A 20,319-nucleotide genomic window follows, 5' to 3' on the forward strand; every position below is an offset into this window, starting at 1 on the left:
TGGTCTCTGTTTTCGTTTGGTTCATGGGCCGACGTCTGTGGAGTCTGAATGTGGTCTTGTTTGTAGGATTCTGTCTGACGATATGTAGTTTATCTCAACCTATAGGGGTCGGGCCCCCCCCCTCCAAAGGGTCACAAGATTCATCTGAGCAGTGGTGAGATGATTAATGGGGAACCGAAGAATAAAAACAAAATTCTGCCACACAAATCTGTATTTTTTTAATTTTCCTTTCTGCTAATTTGTGAGATACTGGACACTTTTACCTCTTCGGCGCCTCAAACGGTTATTTTAAAAATACAAATTTAAAGGGGAAATGTCTCCAGCAACTTTTTTGGTAAAGGTTTTTGTATTTTGTGGTTTTTTTGGGGGTAAATTCTTAATTTGAAAACTAACTACAGTGTTCAGATGAGTGGAGTAGAGCTATAAAGTATATAAGTAATCAAGTACAGTACAAGAAACTTCAAATTGTACTTGAGCACAGTACTTGAGTAGATATACTTGCATAAATCTCAGGTATGATGAACTTCGTAACAACATGCGGAGAGTAAATCCAAAGAGTTGAGGATTGAACAGTTTTATTTTGTATCAAGGAAGGAAGCATATATGATCATTAAAAGAGGGCCGTTACACACCCACAGTTTCCTCACCATGCTGTCAAGTAAAAACAATGGAAACAAACACAAATATACACCGTCGAGCATTACCAAATACTTGTTTTCTGTAATCTTGGTCGATCTTGGTACCTTGAATAAAGTCACTCCGAACACCATTTTTTGGCATTTTGGCACTAACAATCCACAATGCTTCTCAGCCTGTGCTGACATCACCGCAGAGAGAGAGAGAGAGAGAGAGAGAGAGAGAGAGAGAGAGAGAGAGAGAGAGGGAGAGAGAGTGGGGGAGAGAGAGAGAGAGAGAGAAAGAGAGAGTGAGGGAGAGAGAGAGAGGGAGAGAGAGAGAGAGAGAGAGAGAGAGTGGGGGAGAGAGAGAGAGAGAGAGAGAGAGAGAGAGAGTGAGGGAGAGAGGGAGAGAGAGAGAGAGAGAGAGAGGAAGAGAGCGAGAGAGGGGGGATTAAAAACCCTCCCCCCCAACTGTCGACCAACTCGACGCACTCATGTCGTTCACTTCACTGATTAAATGCACAATATGAGTAAACTTTGTGATGTATGCAAAGCGATTGTCAGATTACAAAAACGTATGTAAAAGTTGGCACAAGTAAGATGAGGGTGAAATTTACATCATCACATGTCTAAAGGGGCAACATGTCCCCCCCCCCCCCCCCTCTGAGCTTCACTTTTCCCTCATCGTAACCTAAAGTTAGAGATCAGAGAAAAGCTGGAATCGTGGGACTGGGCAATCCCCCCCCCCCCCCCTCCCTTCCTCTTCCATTTTTCTTCTCCTTCTTGTTGGCTCCCATCAGCACTCCTGTCCAGATGCCCCCCCCCCCCCCCCGCCCCGCTCCGCCTCACCCTCTCCATCATATCAGGGCATTGCTATCGTCGTCTCTGCAGTTCACACTGGCCACCAGCGGGTGATGCCGCACCGTTTTGCTGCTCCACTTGTGGGCGTCCTGCAGCCCGGGCTCGAGGAAGTAGAGGCACGCTCCGAAGCCCGCGAGCACCAACACGGACACCAGCAGGTAGAGGGGGACGAACCAGTCCAGGAAGAGCCACGACATCGCTGCTGTCGGAACAGAGGGGAAGGGATGGGGAAGGGTGGAGGAGGAGGAGGGGACATGACGGAGAAAGGAAAGGAAAGAGAGGAGAGTTTAAAAAAAAAAGTGATCCTTCAGGGTGACATATCCCGCGTGACAGACTGCAGCATCCCATTATTTTCAGCCATTTCTTAAAAAAAGCCTTCCTCAATACAATCACAGGCACTGGGGATCCAAGACAATCACAATCAGCTCACAGCAACGCTTGTGAATTGGAAAAAAACACAGACAGGTGTTGCACTCTAAAAATAGAGCCCAGCAGTGTAAAAAAAGAGGGAAAAAAGCCACCGCATGCTTACCTGCGGACGCTGCTGAATCCGTTGGGTGTCCTGGTCTCAGGTGATCTGTGATGTGCAGCAGGGGCCGCGAGTCCCAATCAAAACACCAGATCGGTTTTCCAGTGCCGCAGCTCCGACTGTTGCATGTGCTCCTCTGAGTGGCACAGAAGCTGCATGAAGCAGCAGAAGCTTCATCCTTCTGAGCTCCTGGCTCTGACGTTAAAAAAAAAAAAGAGGAAGGGTGGGGTTGCCATGACAACACCCCCTGCTGCTGGCGGAGAGGATGGAGAGGAGTGGGAGGGAAAGTTATATAACCATAATAATTTTTTTGGAGGGGGAGGGGGGGGGGGGGTTGAGGAGGAGAGGGGCCCCTTCAGATGCCTGGATGCTCGCCGCCTGCGTAAAATCAATTCCAGTCCATTTAACTGCAAGGCCATCACAGTTTATGTGACATTGAGAGAAAGGAGGGGGGAGGGGGGCAGTTTTGTAAGAGCGGCACCTCTATATATCTGCTCTGACTGACGGCAGCTGCAGTGTTTTATGGAGTCACTCCCCTGAGTAAAAGTGGGGAAAAAAATTATATCTTTTTTTTGTCTTGCTGGCTCCCAAGGCCGAAGCTGAACACAGAGAGGATGGGGCCTACATAATGAAAAGTTGTCAGAGGATGTCATCTCTTTTTTAATGACTGCCATTTTCAGCTTGTTCCGCACAAGAGTCAGATTCACAAAAAGCAGCCGAGTCAAACAGATCTGCTTCAAATGAAAATGATGACAAGCTGAACGCACAAGTTATGCATAAAAGTCACATTCCGTCACAAGCTGATTTGAATCAGATCTACATTGAACATATATTTATTACACGTTATGAGGGATAGCATAAGGGAGTCTTGTCTTATTTATTTATTGCTGGAATTGGTTTTGATGATTTTTACTTTGCAGCCTTTACTGTCCACCAGTCGTTATCGAGATGCAGACAGGCACTCAACGACATATCAAACATTTGAAAAAATATAAACTATAAAAAGAGAAAAGAAATGTATCATATGAACAAACAAGTTACCATTTTGTTTCAAGAAGCAGACAAACTAGAGGGCATCGCAAACAAATGCAGTCATCACTATGAAATGATTACAACTAAACCCAGTTAATTATTAGTACTTCTGGCTGTACGTGTAAAGTTTGCAAATGTTTGGTATTTTTAGTTAGTCAGCAGCAATTTCATCAATGAGGGATTCAGTAGTTTTACACTGAATCCATCGTATTGTTTATTGTATTGTTATAATATCAGAATTAAGGAAATGACTGATTGGAGAGAGATGAGAGATTTCACAATGATGGTTTCTGTGGCTTGATTAAAGTGCAATCCAACATCTGTGCATAAGTACAATCACCTTGAATGCAATGTCTCAATTGTTTTTTCTTTAATGGATATTTTTCATTGCTTCGTTTATTTTGCTCTTATATTTAATTTGTTTAAATTCTGTCTTTTTATATTTACTATTGCTTTTTGGAACCTCATAGTGAAAGCATTTCACATGATTTTATAACTTTCTATGAATTAGAAAAGTGCGGTCAGTTGAGTGCAGATCTCCACAAGGTGTGTCTGCAAAAAGCTGTTGTACTGCGTGATTGAATGAATACAATCCACAACTGGCTAACTCCCCGTCAAGAGACTAACACGTCGTAAAACACACTTCATTCAAACTCAAAAACAAGGTGTGACGTATGCAGGCAATGGACTTGAAGTTGTTGCATAAGAAACGCCATGCAATCTTGCTAAAAACTGAATTAAACTCACCAAGCTGTCCTCTTAGCAGTGGCTGAGTGACAATGAGGTACAGCAGTGTGTGTGCACTGGTAGTTCCGTTAGCTGTTAGCTAAACACACCATCCAAAACAATAAATGTGAGCCTCAGAGCAGCAGCCGAGAGGAACCAACAGTGTCTGTGCTGGTACTACCGTTAGCAGTTAGCCAAACACACCGCAAACTGTTAAACCGCTCACTGTGGGTGCAGAGTAGCGGCTGGGGATCAGCGATGCATTCAGCTGTATTATGACTAGCGGCCTATATACCGGGGCCGGTTTATAGTAGGGAGTGAGGAGTCAGCTGGCCGTATAAAACCGGAAATAAAATGTGAGTCACTTCAACTATGAGACGTTCTTGAGCATGCAGCCATAATTGGCCACCCAAAATATTATGCAGCTTGCTGCAGCAGAATGTGAGATTAGCCGTGGACAGACACAGAGATGCACACTCACTCACTCGACCAGTCGAATGGTCTTCCTGGCGGAGGTAATAATGAATCTTGAATCGTTGACAGTATAATGTCATGGAACCTACGCTTGGTGGCCAGATTGTCAGAGAAAGATGGGGGACCCACAGACGTATCAGGTCGTCCACATTTTCTGAACCCACATTCGCCTCTGTGAGAGGAAAACTATTTTTACCGTTAATGTGCACAACATATCTTCTAGCTTTGGCTTTACTGTAACTACTGACCTGTTTTTTTAACATCAGCAACTTTTACAAACTATCTATTATGAAACCATCAACAAAAGAATCTAATCCAATATGAGATCATCTGTACAGAAGTAAATAGGGATTAACTGTATCAAAGGCCTCAGAGAGATCACACTGGGGTGTGGTCGGTGCAATGTCCAAAGCAATTTACAGCCAGTGATGTGATAAAGCCTGAAGCCAGATTGAAAAGAGTCTCACACAAAGAACCTGGAAACTGTCAACTGAGAATTAACTGGAGGGTGTTTCTCAGAAGGGTTTAAGGGCTGAGGTTGTTTACGAGACTTATCTTGGCAGTATGTCACACCTTTGGAAGTGTGTCACATTGAATAGAAAAGTTAATGAAATGGAAATTGGGAAATACACTTGTTTTCTTGCAAGAGTTAGACGAGAAAATTGACACCACTCCTCAGCTGGTGGCGCAAATATGAAGCTACAGCCAGTTAGCTTAGCTTAGCATAAAGAGTGGAAACGGGCAAACAGCTAGCCTGTCTCTGTCCTAAACTACTGTACATGGATAAGAAATAGTCTGCCATTTAATCCACCGTAAATCCACAATTTGTGATCATTAAGAACTTGAAAAAGAAAAAGAAGGGCAGCATTGCTTGTTGACTCTCTTCATAGGAGAATTCAATAATGACCCACAGGCTTCATATTTTCTTTAAATGTTTTTTAAATTGTTTTATTTTAAATGTGCATTTTTGAAACCCTTGAAAAAAAAAAAAAAAAAAAAGGGTTAACATTTCAGCAGTGACTTTGTTTTACTTCTTAGTGCATCTTGGAATGAGGTGACAGCTCATTGATAGCCCATTGGCTTACAGTGAAGGCTGAAGGTGCTATGTACGTGCAGAAGCGTGTCTGTCGCACCCCCCGTTCTGGTTTGTCAACAAAGTTGTGAGATAAAAGTACACTTACGGCTGATCCCCTCAGCATCTATACAGTGCAATTTAACTTAAATGTGCCAGTGCGATTATGTTTGCAGCTTATAACTTGTGCCGTCCGTAGTTTGACTGGGACAACACTTTGTTCCGCAGGAAGTCGGACACAATCGGAGCGACGACTTCAGGCTCATTCAGATGAACGTGGTGATCACCTGGTACCGTCACCACCGTGTACTGAAACCAACAGAAACAGAGAGGGATTTTAAGTGTAGACATACAGAATCAATAACCACCAAAAACAAAAACGCTTCAAATTTTTGTTATTCTGTCCCAAGTTGTGAACTCACGTTTTGGTCCTGTAGGCCATGGAGAAGTGTTGAGATGAATTTCCTTTGAGTTGGATGGAAACATATTCTATTGATGCCTTTTTCTGCCCTGGAGAAAGATATTTTAAACATACAATTTGAGACTTGAAAAAAAACACACATCAGTGACAGGTAATGATTTTCACATCTGTTTCTGCTCAAGACATTAGCTACTGTACGTCAGTCAGCTGTTATAAATGTCTCTGTCTGCTATTCATAACATAACACAATGATCCATTTCAGAGTGGTGATCAATATCTTACAGAACAAGCAGAACAGAGGCTTGAACCCTCGACTGCATCTCCAGACTCTGCTCCGAACTGATGCGCCATATGTTTTTCTGAAAACATAGAATCAAAACACATGAACTGTGCAAAGCTGAATGCTAAACCGCTGGTGTAAAGACACAAGTTAACAGAGAGGAGGTGGTGAACGTGGGGGAGGGTCTGAGAGGTGACTCACGAAATTAACTCGCAGGTCTCTGGAGAACGCAAATCCTGCAGAAGAGAAACACGTTCAGCCGAAAAGCAAAGTGAGATTATTCCTCTCCGAGAGGAGGAGGAGAGTTAAAATACGCACCTCCTTCAACTTGAACTAACCCTCGCTCTAAAAGGATGTGCACCGACTGTTCAGTCAGAGTCGGGTTTGCAGCCGACAGCCTGAAAGAAACAAAAACACTTTAGCCATCAGCTGACTGTAGAGACAAAGTCCTTAGAAATATGAAATAAATGTTTGTAAATTATACCTCTCAACTGCCTTCTCATAAGTGTAAACTCTTTTCTTGTCTTCTGTCTTGTTTTCAAACTGAAGGATCTCATCCATCCCCTTCCTCATCACTTTGGAAAGTTCTTTCTGCAATTAAAGAGACAGGAGCTACTGAAAGGAGTGGAAAGTACAGCAGAGCCCCTTTTGTATATGATAGGACAGATAGTAAAGGTTGAAAATGACGATAATTGAAGCCCAATTCAATAATATCGAGTGGAAAGTACAACGATGCTCTTTTTTTTATATGATATGACATAAGGGTATATGAATAAAAAGTAAGGATGGAAATAAAGATAATTGAAGCACAATGAAAAACGACCTGGAGGGAGTTTTGCATTCTGCAATCAATAAAATACAAATGGTGGGCATCAAATGGCCTGATTTTGGGACTCTTTAGAGCCAAAACTTAAATGAACTATTGACAGCCAACAAAATAAATAAATAAAGAAGTAAATTATGGGAGCCAGAGAATTCAGCTACCAAGCTCCTCTCCTGTTAAACCAGCTCCCGGTTTCAGTCTGGGAGGCAGACACACTCACCACATTTAGGAGTAGGCTTCAGACTTTCCCCTTTGGTAACGGTTATAGTCAGGGCTGGCTCAGGTTTGCCTTGGACCAGCCCCTAGTTATGTTGCTATAGACCTCGACTCCAAGGGACTTCCCATGATACCTCCTGCTGCTATTATAATTAGTCATATTTATTTTACTACTACTGCTGCTGCTGCTTCTCTTACTGCTGTTATCATTTTATTATACCCATATTATTAGTAGGCATATTTCTATAATTATTATCATTTTCACCGCTACTATTACTTTTAATCAATACTTTTTTTTATTATTATAGCTGTTAGGATATTATTGTTGTTGCTGTCTCTCTCTTTCAACCCAATTCTGGCCAATTATTATTATTATTATTTCTTGCCACTCTAAGCTGCTCTATATGAAAGTGTTTGTTACGATATGTCGCTACATAAATGAATAGAAATTAAGTGAAAATGACTGAAATAGAGGATTCACTATATCCCCCTCAAAATGTCTTTCCTTTTAACTTTGGGAAATTTACAAAGGTTTTTTTTCATTTTTTTTACAGAGTATAATATGATACATATGACAACTTTTCTTTTGCTTGGTGTCTGATCAGGTCGTCCCGGTCGTGCATTTAACCACACAAACCACTAAAGCTTCACAGAGAGTGTAACCCGGGGAGTCAGAATGATTCGTACTGAATCTGTAGGTAGGAATGCGTAAGAGTCCAGAAGCACGAGAGCGTCCACCATCTCGGGGTACAGCGCACTGAACTGTGGAAGACACAATTTGAACCATATGATGATACCACGTGCAAAAAAAAAAACCACAGCAAAACAGTCTCTGTATATTTAGTGAGGAAATAGACAAGACAATGACGCTCACCAATGCAGCGATTTCAGCACCTGTGAATAAAAAGAAGCTGCACGTGATTTGCACTTTCTATGATTTTGTAGCACAGCAACACAGATTAAGATAAATTATGCCGTTACGCTGCACTCACCCATACTGTGGCTTATGATGGAGAATTTCCTCAGCTGCAGAGCTGCGGGAGTTAATTTCACAGATCATCAACCAGGTTCGGTATCTCGTCACAGAACACCGTGGTAGTTTTTTTAGTTGCCATAAGTCCTTCTGGGGTTTACTTTTATGGATTAAACTTATACTGACGTTTGGGACAATACTATTGCACAACATTATGAGTTCACACACACACACCATCAGCGACTCTGCGTATATCCGCCACGTATGCAGGATAGGAGTAGAAATCTCCAGGAGGACGATGAGATGACAGACCGTGACCCGACAGATCCAGCGCCACGTATCTGCACTCTGAGAGGAAGTACAGAGAGGAGATGTGTGAAATATTCACGCAACAAACTCAGGGGAATTGACACCAAATCCCAAACACATACATTACAATTTTTTAACGTTAGAATTTATAATTCCAAGGAAGCTTCCTGGAAAGAGATCACTAACTTGGCAGCCTACTGATTAAAGGGAATTACAGAGCTAAAGTTCTGAGAGGTTAGCGAGCTCAGTTGAGTTTATGTTGCGAACCAACAGCTCCACTTCAGCTCGGAGTTAAAGGAAATGAATCATTGGAAACTTTAATATCCATTAATGCTGAACTGTATATGTGCATGTACAGCTGACCTGATCTGCACAGACTGAGCAGCTGCTAGCACAGTTTCATATCAGTTTAAATGGCATTGTTACGGCCACCATTTTGTTAGGTCTTCGTCCAACTAAATATTTAGGGACTTTTTCTATCTCCTCAAAAGCTGTTGTTTGTACGCACTCCTTTTTATTACAGACGTTTTTGTGACTGTCTATTAAATAATTTAGTAGAATTTAGTTCTTCTATCATCAGTTTACTGCTAACCGAGTTAGCCACCCTGTCTGGAGCTAACGTGTGGCTAACGTAGCATTCTGTAACCGTTGAATTACCGTTAGGCTAGCTGTTGTGAATGTCACAACAGAATGGCATTTATGTGTATGTTAACTTAATTACTGGGACAACTTTCCATGAGAAACTGATTTAAAAAAAATAACTTAACTTAAAAAAGAAAATTTATCCAAATAACTCCATTCGACCCCAAAGATGGGCCTAATTAAATTGCGAAGCTCTCTCCAGGAAAAGTCCAGGAAAATTATTAGACAATTACAGACCGCACAAAATAAAAACAACGGTCACCCTTTACCCACGAGCCATAGTTTACCTTTGGGTAGAAGGGGAATGAGAGTGTTGAATGCACCACAGTTGTCAGCCCAGCCGTGCAGGCACAGCACGGGACGACCGTGATCAGGACCCCAGACTCTTCCTCTGATGTGTCCCCATGGGACCGGTACGGAGAGATCCGAACACACTGGACACAATACACAGTGCAGCTTAACATCAACACGACTATTGTTATTATTATTGTATATCAGACAATCACCAGTGGCCCGGTCCCTCCCCCTCACACTAAAGTCTGCAGCCCATACACAAATATCTGACAGATAAGTGAAAACATAAATGAATAGCATCATTAAAGGCCTATATGAGCAAAAAGAAAGGTGCTGTTTGGATGCTAAAGACACACAACTTTAGTCAGCAAGTGCATAGCTATGCTTGTTAACGGTTGTCACGTGACATATATGTATACGTATGCATAGTCTGACTTTGTTACCTTCTTCAGCCATTGCAGTAGAAGTTGCGCCGTGTAAAGTTTGCAGCAGTGCTCGCATTTCCCCACATGAACCGGAAGCCCTGAACACGTCCCGCCCCCGGTCCAAAGTAACTTCCTTGTTCGAGTTGTGTTTGGATTTCCCTCGGTTCGGTTTTTCAGGCAGCGCCTGCTGCTCAGTTGATATTTTCCCCAATGAAAGAGCCATCTTCCAAACTACCAATGGACTTTTAGAAACAGTATCTCTGTCATTGTATTAACCAATAATTTTGAATCAGGAGGTTTTTACTGTTATCAAATGCATTAGACCTGCGATCATTCATTCAGGCAGCCAGAAGATGCACGTTTTGATTTATTTAGTGTGTGACATCCATCCTCTAGTTAGTCTAGTAGGCTAAACATAAACCAGTAGTCAACGGGACTTGCTGAACCAAACCATCAACCAAGAACTTCTAAAAGCCTCAATCCAAAATGGTTTGACTATATATTCTGTACACAAAGTAGGAAAGTTCCTGCTTCAATGCTGCACTTTATTCACATATGATCCCTTATGATTTTAACTCTGTCAAGTCAATGGAGATATATTAACCACATGAAGTATCTATGTGATACTTTGTTTTAACGGTCAGTATTCGATACTAATGTACAGAGAAAACGGGTTGTTTAAATTCCACAGGTGAATCAAGACACTACGGCGCCCCTTCATAATTTAATGTGGGTTTTTTTTCATGTCGAAAGTGAAATTGCTACAAAATAGCTACAGATACAAAACAATTCTTCTCAACGACAGCATTGTTTTCCCTCCCCTCAAAAGTTCTTCTGTGATCCAATTATGTATTTTACATATCGGATTTCAATAACTGTCTGCAGCCCTTTAACAACTGTCAAACAACTGCATCAAGAGAATGCGAACATTTTGACATTTGAGAGAAAAAAGCAAACTGCGCAGCAATAACATTTTTCGGTAAATATTTACACCAGTGGCCCGGTCCCTCCCCCTCACGCTGTGGGGAGAGGTGAGGAGGGGGTCTGATTGGAGGACGTTATTCTATTTCATGACGTAGATCAGTCTCATGGATTATCTGAGCGTTCCAATGTTATCATACTATTTAGTATGCCAGAAAAAGATGTATGTCCCAATCCAGCATGGTTTATATATCAGAGGATATATAAGAGGGTCAAAGTTCAAGGTGCCATATTATGAGGAAGCAGTACCAATCAAACGCACATGGCATGCATCAGTAGCACTTTCTAAGGGCAGCTGCATTACGTTCTAAAAGTATGCCATTTGGAACGCAGTTTGTCAGAATTAGTCTTGCAAGATTAGGGCTGATTTAAAACAGTGGCAGGTGTTTTTTTTAGCCATTTTCAAACATGAAATGCCGGAAATGTACATTTGGTAATAACTGTTATTAACACCAGCACTGGTGATTGTTTCATCACAGCACAGTCATATGATTTAGTTTATCACTTTTAAAAAACACATTCAAATGTGCAGTTACTCTTTAAAATAATGCCAAAGATTGCAGTTTCGTGGATATCCACCAGATAATCCTTCAAAAATAAAAGCCATCTTTAAAATAGATTAAAAGCTGTATTACTGAAGACAAGCTGCAAACAAATACTTGTCGAGTCCAGATTCATCCTCTGCTCCCACCGTGGCACTCACGGGTACTCTTTCCACAGCTCACTGATTTTAACACGAGGACGAGGACACGCGCACACGCACACGCACACACACTTCAGAGAAACTGTGCAACTGCTAAAATATTAACAGCAGGCAGCAGACTTCTAAGACACCTGGCCCGCCACGGTGCATTTCAAACAATACTCAAAGGCAGAAGCTACAAGGTGATCGAACTGTTGTCTGCTGATACTCAGCAGTCTGTACTGCAGGGCAGCAGGAAGACACCGGGCTGAGAAAAGAGTTCAGTGGTGCGACAAGGTTTATGATTTCCATACTTCCTAAAAATATTGATTATGGCAGAATAATGGTCATATGTATTTTAATCGAAGCACTTTCCCATAGAGTATGTGTATAATCACCTGAAAACAAGAACGGAACTTGTGTTTTCGTTACTTTAAAATGAGCCGTTTATACTGACATACGAAGCGGGTCCTCTTCACTGAGCCGGCCGCTGTGTTTCTACAGTAGCCCAGAACGGACAAACCAAACACTGGCCCTAGATTGACCCATTTACATACCACGTCGGCCACTGTAGTTCCTACACAGGCTTGGCACATGGGATGAGTTTTAGTTGGTTGCTATCTGCAACCTCACCGCTAGATGGTGCCAAATCTTTCACACTGCACTTTTAAAATGTACCCGTCCAACACTTTAGTTCATGACACCTCCAATTGACTAAATTCCCTTAATTGTCATTTCTATTAGTTCTACTGGCAAAGTTAGCATTCCGCAAAAAGTACTGTCTGTAGTTGAGTTGCATTGTGGGTAATGTAGGCGCCCAGTTTTGACAAGGGAGAAGAATGCGTGGAATATAAAAGATGATAACTCTGCTTCTGCTGCATTGATTTTGTCCTTATGTTTAACTGTCCATCGTGAGTCCAACAGTGATAAATAGGTGGAGTACTGTTAAGAAGATCATATATCGTACTGTACCATGCCATCAGCAGCCAAACATGGTTTATACTGTTACTATTCAAATTGTCCCTAATAATTAAAGTGTGTTACAGAAGTATCATTTCTGTTTAAATGCATGCAACACTGCTTTGTCAGCACTCCGTTAATATCTATTAAAATACATAAAATCATTTAGGAGTCCAGGTTAAGGCACCAAGGTGAGTATTAACATCACAGTATGAATACAAGCACATTTTATAAAGTTGTTCAAATCAGCAGCGTAACGTGACGTTTTGGTGTTCGCTATATCTTCGAGGTCTGTTCCTCGGCTGGTCTTGCTGGCTGTGTCAACACTTTGGTCTGCAGGAAGTCAGACACAAGTGGAGCAACGACTTCAGGGTCATTCAGGTGGATGTGATGATCGCCTGGTACGGTCACCAACGTGTGCTGAAAGAAAAGAGACGGGGAATATTAGACGAGGGTTTTGAGTGTCACAGTTTAACCTGCAGTAACTGTTTTCTTCTGGCCACCTGGGGGCAGCAGAAACAAGTTGTGAACATAACGTTGACATATTCAACTTTTACGTTGATATGGGGAACATGTCGTCAAACAATTGGTTATTTACACATCCAGCAGTTATGGAGCAACATTAGCATTCATTTGGAGTCGTGTTTCTGGTCAGATGTTCAATCCAAGTCCAATATTCTCTCTCTTTTAGCTCTGTTTTTGGTCTCCACCGCTTCCTGAGGGAAATAGCTCTCTCTATAGCTGCTAAATGCTCCGCTATGTTAGTTCTGTTCTCTGTTGACCAAGTGCCAGTATGTAGGTCAGCGTTGAGGTTCCCAGCTACAAAGATTTTTGCTGCCTCTGAGATATTGAGCTCGAACTACGCAGCGACTTTTGCATCCGTCTGTCTGTCTGTAAGCACAATTACACACACAGGCTTAACGGCTAAAAATAAACACGAAGATGCGAGCGTACCTTACTTTACACAAACACGCTGTAAAAATACACTCACCTTTCTGTCCCTGTAGCCCTGGACAATTGCTGATAGGGATTTTTTTTTATCCTGTCCAACAAATAATTTGTCAAAGCCATCCTCTGCTCTGGAAAGACAAAGAAGAAAGAGAAGACAAAGATAGCATGTATGTTTCCTAGTATTGCACTGAGATTAGCACATGTAATAAAGAATCTGGGGTGGAGGAATTACTTACAGAACAACTAGAATAGGGGCTTTTATCTCAGACTGCAACGTCAGACTTTGCTCCAAACTGATGCGCACTATATTTTTCTGAAAACAAAAAAGGACAAAACAACACAATGCTGCACATGAATTTTGAGGGGTGCATACGACACCCGTGGGAGAGATATAAAAGAATAAAGAGCAGTGGTGCAGTTCAGCAAAAACCTACCAGATTAATACGAAAGTCTCGGGTAAACGCCATACCTGCAAGAGATAAATACATTCTATGATCGGCATGGGAATGAAAACGTATTCAAAATAAACCCCAAAGCGCCCATAACAAACATTCCAGAGGAGGAATGTGAAGGCGTACCTCCTTCAACTTGAACTAGACCTCGTTCTAAAAGGATGCGCACTGACCGCTCAGACAGAGCCGGGTTTGCAGCCGACAGCCTGAAAGAAAATCACAAAGGCTTTAAGAAAACACTTGTACAAACAGACTGAGTTCAGCAGTCTGTTTAAAACAACGTGAACAGGAAAGATGCAATACCTCTCTACTGCGTTTTCATAAGTGTAAACTCTTCTATTCTTCTCCTCCGACTGCTTTTCAAACTGCAACATCTCATCCATCCCCTGCCTCAGCACTTTAAACATTTCTTTCTGCAAGAAAAAGAAGAAGAAAAAAAAAAAAAAAGATATCAATGATGCGGGACAGCGCAGCTCTTCACAGAGAAATATTATCGAGTGAGGCAACTACATTATATGAACAAAAGCTGTTTTTAATTCAACAATACATTTGAACTCTGAACAACTTGTCTTTCCTTCTCCTCCGTAGCTACTGCTCTGCATGGTTAGTGGAGTGGTGCCAGTTCCATTTAAGACTTTTTACAGAGCTTTTTTGATAAGATGTTTAATACCCGTTCGTGATCATACGAGGCAAAGCATGATGGAAAGCCGGCGTGGATGACATGACCTAGAGCTGTTGATCATTTTCTGTAATTCTTTGCCGTATATATTCTACCGGCGGAAAATGGCAATCTGCTAAAGCCTGGTACATTAAATCTCTCCATATTATATACACAACGTTACTATTCTTTGTGCATTCACCCTGTTCAAATAACAAAAAGAAATGTCCACTTCTATAAATCTGTCCGTGCTCGGCTTCAGGTTTTTGTGACTGGACAGATAGTTTGGTGTTAAATGTGAAATAAAATAAAAATATTACTTCTACAGTAAAAGACCGTAACAATGGATTCTCAACATGTGGGAGGACCGTTGTGAAACCTGGTGGAAATATAAATAGGATATTTTGCAACACAACTTCAAAGTACATTGTATTTTCCCTCACTCTCAACGAAGCAACAAATTACAGCTTTGAGGAAACTGAAAGTACCTGATCTGCAGGTAAGAATCCATAAGAGTCCAGCAGTACGACAGAATCCACCATCTCAGGATACAGTGCACTGAACTGTGGACATAACAGGGACCAAATACCACACGGTACAGCAAAATACTCTCTACAGAGTCAGTATATGTGTACTGTGAAAACAGTAGCATGCCATGACACTGTCACTTACCATTCCAGCAACGTTACCACCTGAAATAAAAAAAGATAGACTTTTTATACTGTAAATATAACATAACATTAACATTTTAAATGCTCCCATTCTGCTGTTACGCTGCACTCACCCATACTGTGGCCTATGATGGAGAAGTGGCTCCAGTGCAGAGCTGTGGGAGTCATTTCACAGATCATCAACCAGGTTCAGTATCTCACCACAAAACACTCAGACTGTTTACAGTTGAGCGACAACGTCACTGCTGTGGTTTCACTGCAATACAGATGCACTAGAGCTGGGTGGTAGTATTAGAATATATCACAATAGTAACCCTTCCTCAGAGGGTGAAGGTGTATTGGTTGTCATTTTTGTCATCTGCTATAAAACAAACTGTAAACAAAACTCTTCAAATTTGTAAAAGAAAGACCATTCAATAACCAAAAAAACTGTTTATAATTCAAATCTGCTCAGAATCCTTCATTTTGGTTCTGTGACGACCCTAAAGTACCCTCTCCAGTTGGCAGCTGCCCTCTCTGAAAGGAAGAACTTGTTGACTGGCTTACAACTGACAGTCGTGGCTGTCTTTGTGTGTAAAATTGCTACTTTTGGCCGCCAGCGTGTTGTCTCCCTGTTTTTGTTCCCGTTTCTGAGCTGTGACAGTTCACACGTTCATATAATAGAGACATGTTTCCATTGAAAGTTAACGATCACTAATAATGAATCACCACCCAGCCCCAGGGCACACTTGTTTGTGGGCAAACGTGTTGTGTAATTTCGCGAACTCTCTCACCGTCAACGACTCTGCGCACATCCATTACGTACTCAGGAAAAGAGTAGAAGACTCCGGGATGACGATGCGACGACAAGCCGTGACCCGGCAGATCCACCGCCACGTATCTGCACTCTGAGAGGACGGACAGAGAGGAGAACTGAGCGACTGTTGCATATCTCTTTAAGCAAACAATTACCTATATTAAACAACAAAAAAATCAACATTTTCTGAAGCAAATATGGGCATGCAATTAGAAAAGAAAAGTAACCAAGCTCAATTATCCGGAGAGTGTTTTGTCAGGAGGAAAGTTAGTCAAACCGGAGGGCTTCTTTGCTTCTCTGTCGAAAAACGTAAATAACAGGAGTGACTTTAAAACTGACGTGTTTTCTTTTTAAATAAACGCTGTGGCCCCGGCAGCTCCTGGGCACTGCTGTCACTTTCAGGCTTACGGGGCCAAATGTGTGAGTCTGTTTGCTTCCATAGCTACAGTGTATGATGGAGCACACACTTTTCTTCACGTTGACCTAAAATGATACACGAAGAGTGAACATTGCGGAAAATAGAGCAAGTTAGAGATGATTACTAATGAAGATTTTTAAAGCCGCACTCTCGCTCTGAACCTTCCGTCGCATACACACTAATGTCCCAATCAGACTTTTACTAAACGGAGAAGGTTCAATATTATATATATATATATATATAGAAATAAATAATGGGAGTACGTTTTACATGAACAACAATTACCTTTGGGTAGAAGCGGAATGAGAGTGTTGAACGTGCCACAGTTGTCAGCCCAGCCGTGCAGGCACAGCACAGGACGACCGTGATCAGGACCCCAGACTTTCCCTCTGATCTCTCCCCATGGTACTGGTATAAAGAGCTCTGAAACTGGAGATAAAACACTCTTGTTTAGTTATGCCTATGACCAGCTGAAACCTCTTTCTATGTTCAACCGACAGTCCAAACAGAAAGATATTCAATTTCCAATCGTATAAGACAGGGAAATGAAGCGGTCAGTCTCCTCCTGAGAAGCTGGAACCACCGGATGTTTTGCATTTTTGCTTCAGAGATCACTAAATCCATTCATCATCGAATATCACGATTGTTGATACATTTTCTGCAAAACAGCACAACACAAATGCAGAGTCTTTCTTCTTCTTTTTAGTACATCTGACTATTCCGCAAGCAAAGTAGCCTGCTACCTACATTCATTTCTAACCCAGTTTAACTGCCTTTTTAAGTAAGATACATACCGTGAGAAGAAATCTATGAAATCATAACGTCCTTGTCCACATTTACTTGTATTTCTCCATCTCTGTTGTGTTCAATAAAGAGCATTAACAAACATTTTTCTTCAGGACACCCAACACGGCAAGATTCCCATGCACAGTTCTTGTTAACTTCTACAGTGGAGCAATAGAAAGCATCCTGACTGGAAACATCACAACCTGACATGGTCTGAGCACGGCCCGGGACAGGAGGGCTCTACAGAGGGAGATTAGAACCGCCCAGAACATAACGGGTACCCATCTACCGAAAATCCCTGAAATTGGTGACAAGAGGTTCCTGCAAAGAGCCCAAGGGATATTAAAAAGCAACGACCGAGCAGCGTCTTTCTTCTGGCTGGGAGACTCATCAACTCATCCTCAAAATATAATTTAGGCTTGCTTTGTTTTTTTGTGTGTGTTTTGGGATTACAAACTGCATTTCATTGCCCAACCATGTTGAACTAGGACATTACATGAACCTTGTTGTAACCTTGTACTGGACCGTGGTGAAGTTGCCTCAGTCTGCAGCTCATACACAAACATTATTAAAATCATAAACAGCATTTCCTATTTTCAGTAACAGTCATGGTTTTAAAAACGTCTGTTACCTAACAAACATTCCTAAGTTTCTCCATGCAGACAGACATGTTGGTTACCTGTTTGTTTCATCGCACTGGAATGCAGGTGTCTGACACTCTTCAAAGCCTGCAACATGTTGGAGAACACCTCTGCTGAAGAAACGATTTAAATAAAACCTATAAGAGTGGGTAAATATCTTTAAACTCGGAACTTTAACACGGTTTCAGCCTTTTTCGAGCTCAACACCAGTATTTCCGGGTGTTGAAAGCCCACGCGATGCTAGCTAAAGATGCTATTGGATAAAAGGTCATGTGGAGTTAGTGTCTGGGCCAATCATCTTTAAGAAGAGGCGGGGCTTACTTTTCACGCAGTGGTTTTTCTTTGACCATGGTTTTTTACTGCCACGGTGTTCACAGTTCACCAACTTTCTGACACGTTTTGTGAGAATACTGTATACAACAGCAAGAAGAGAACACATAGAAGCAGGGCATGGCACTATAAGATTGTTAAATAAAAACAGAAAGAGTGCAGGAAACTGTGCTGAACATACAGTGAGATTTAAAAAGGCATTAAACAAAGAAAACATATAAAAAGATGCAAGGAATTATAAAGATACATACAAGTAGTACTTTAAAAGAGTAGAATAAAATAAAATATACAACTGAATAAAGAGTTAAAACCATAAAATAAAAGTTACAGCAGTATGAGATATGAATGAATAGTGAAATTAAAAGGCTTTCCTATTAATTTATGGTTCATAACATTGCAGCAGGTCAGAAATGTATTTAGGTCCTTAACGGTTCAGTACTCTTCAATTAAACCAACACTAAAACATGTTTCCACAGACATTTGAGGTGTGACATAAGCAATGCTCTAACAAAATCTTAATTAATATTTGAACAGCACTGCCGAGGTTGACAGTTTGATTGGAGTTGCCAAGATTCATGAGCAGTGATTGTCAGCGGTGTTGGAGATTAATTGTAACCACCACATCGTTTTCGTGAGAAGTGGTGGCTGAGAGCTATTGGGGACGCTCACATGCCCTAACATGTACTCAATGAAAAATCAGGGTTTATTGCAGGGCTGTTGTATAAGAAAACCTTCGGCATAACTTTCAATCCACTTGGAACAAAACCCAGGAGTTTTCGTCCTCTGTATGTAAAGGCAAAAAGATGTCGAGAGTCTTCAGCCAATGGAATACTGAATGCTGAGCACAAATCTATTACTGTAAAGAATGTTGCATCAGGTGGCACATTCGTGAGGAGAGTATGTGGATTTGACACTTCTGCTGGCCAATCTTGTAATACATCATTTACTGCTCGCAAGTCATGCACAAGTCGGTATTTGGATTTGTCAGTTTTTAACACTGGTAGTATGGGAGTGTTTGCAGGCGCTGTACGTCTCAACCAACACTCCTGCGTTTATCAAGCCTTCGATTGTCTTACTTACACCTTCTTCAGCTTCTGGTTTTAGCAGATATTGTGGCCGATAAGGCAGTTTCACATTTGGCCTTAATTAAATTTTTACAGGATTGGCAGACTTTACCAACCCCACATCGTTGTCATGTTGTAACCACACTTGATCTGGCACGTGCGTCAACATGTCTTCCATAAAAGTGTTTTTGCTCCCTTCACTTTTAGTTGCAGTTTGTAATGTTTTTCGTGTTGGAATTGTTACTACCTGCGGTTTTGCCATCATTGATGTTCCACAACATCATCTGTAACATCATCCAGCCAATAGACTTTTGCACATTCAGATTGTGTGTACATTTGGAAATCCAATCCAGACCTATCAACATACACCCCATCTGGTGAGCACCAAACTTTTATTTTTAATTTGCACAGTGCATCCCTTCCCAACAAATTGATTGGAGTTTGATCAGATACTAAAATTGGTATTTTAGCTTCACCATCTTCAGAGGTTAGTCTTACTGCAGCTGTTATTGGAATCATTTGTGTCATTCCCGAGAATCCTACTGTCTTAACAAATTTGCCTGACAAGGGGAGGTGTGTGGCGTATTCTGGACTCACACATGTGTAAGTAGCTCCAGTGTCGACCATCATTGGTGTTGGCCTGCCTTCTAATTGAACCTGTAGCATGGCTTCTTTATCAGCTCCTAAGGTGATAATTGGATGCTGACCCTCCCCTTTAGGATTCTCTGGGCACCCCTAGTATCCATATTTTGGACCTGCCTATGGATTTACTGGGCCTCTACCCCCACGTTGCATGGACTGAGACCCCCGACCCTCCTCTCTCCACTCTGTGTCTGGCCGTGGTTTCGGACAATTGTCTCGGAAATGGCCTGTTTCTCCACACCCCCAGCACGCCCCCTGTGGGGGCTGCCTGCGTTGTCCATTCTGGAAAGGAGGTGGTCCTCTTTGACCTTCCCAGCGAGGGCGAGCAAACGGTGGTCTCATTGCCCCATGTCGTTGTTGTGGGTTTGGCTGTTGTGAATAAACATTGACAACAGCGGGCGGCTGCACGAGTGATGGTTGAGCATCAGGTGCAGTTGGCATTGTTAGTAGTGTCATTTACCATTGGAGCTTGGGTCTTTATTTTGTTTTTGTTTTAAAAGTCACTGAGTTGCAGCTGTGCTAATTTTTGCTGCAGACTTCTCTCTTGCTCTTTCATTTTCTCCTCATCCTTCCTATATTTTTCTATAGCGTGC

At 41.8% G+C, this 20,319-nt stretch overlaps 3 protein-coding genes across 3 annotated transcripts in view; 1 reads left to right on the forward strand and 2 right to left on the reverse strand.

Annotated features, from left to right (window-relative positions):
* The window catches only part of mb (myoglobin), a 28,181-nt gene that overhangs the window by 3,000 nt on the left and 4,862 nt on the right, over positions 1-20,319 (forward strand). The gene's annotated exons all lie outside the window — the stretch shown is intronic.
* Positions 5,161-9,932, reverse strand: LOC142948240 (serine hydrolase-like protein). The gene is made up of 12 exons (XM_076090128.1): positions 9,713-9,932; positions 9,263-9,409; positions 8,259-8,372; positions 8,044-8,085; positions 7,926-7,945; positions 7,739-7,813; positions 6,497-6,603; positions 6,331-6,410; positions 6,214-6,248; positions 6,015-6,091; positions 5,734-5,821; positions 5,161-5,620 (listed from the first exon to the last, which is right to left on the reverse strand). The coding sequence occupies exons 1-12, from the start codon at positions 9,915-9,917 to the stop codon at positions 5,489-5,491; spliced, it is 1,122 nt and encodes a 373-aa protein (XP_075946243.1). The 5' UTR covers positions 9,918-9,932; the 3' UTR covers positions 5,161-5,488.
* On the reverse strand, positions 11,699-17,936 carry LOC142948241 (serine hydrolase-like protein). The gene is made up of 12 exons (XM_076090129.1): positions 17,729-17,936; positions 16,549-16,692; positions 15,823-15,936; positions 15,163-15,204; positions 15,051-15,070; positions 14,867-14,941; positions 14,024-14,133; positions 13,847-13,926; positions 13,703-13,737; positions 13,505-13,581; positions 13,309-13,396; positions 11,699-12,737 (listed from the first exon to the last, which is right to left on the reverse strand). Exons 1-12 carry the CDS (start codon positions 17,784-17,786, stop codon positions 12,594-12,596), a joined length of 987 nt encoding a protein of 328 aa, XP_075946244.1. The 5' UTR covers positions 17,787-17,936; the 3' UTR covers positions 11,699-12,593.

Source organism: Anarhichas minor, unplaced genomic scaffold (genome assembly GCF_050575085.1).
Source record: "Anarhichas minor isolate MPS153535 unplaced genomic scaffold, ASM5057508v1 ptg000012l, whole genome shotgun sequence".
Classification (NCBI taxonomy): Eukaryota; Metazoa; Chordata; class Actinopteri; order Perciformes; family Anarhichadidae; genus Anarhichas; species Anarhichas minor.

Bases quoted from the DNA above. Each gene is read 5' to 3' on its own strand.
- LOC142948240 (XM_076090128.1), bottom strand. From the start codon at position 9,917: ATGGCTCTTTCATTGGGGAAAATATCAACTGAGCAGCAGGCGCTGCCT. The intron at 9,410-9,712 runs GTAACAAAGTCA...TATTGTGTCCAG, and splicing joins TACTGCAATGGCTGAAGAAG to TGTGTTCGGATCTCTCCGTA. The intron at 8,086-8,258 runs GTGTGTGTGTGT...TAACTCCCGCAG, and splicing joins TATACGCAGAGTCGCTGATG to CTCTGCAGCTGAGGAAATTC.
- LOC142948241 (XM_076090129.1), bottom strand. From the start codon at position 17,786: ATGTTGCAGGCTTTGAAGAGTGTCAGACACCTGCATTCCAGTGCGATG. The intron at 13,927-14,023 runs GTATTGCATCTT...ATTTTCTTTCAG, and splicing joins TATGAAAACGCAGTAGAGAG to GCTGTCGGCTGCAAACCCGG. The intron at 12,738-13,308 runs GTGAGTGTATTT...CTTTTCTTTCAG, and splicing joins AGGGCTACAGGGACAGAAAG to CACACGTTGGTGACCGTACC.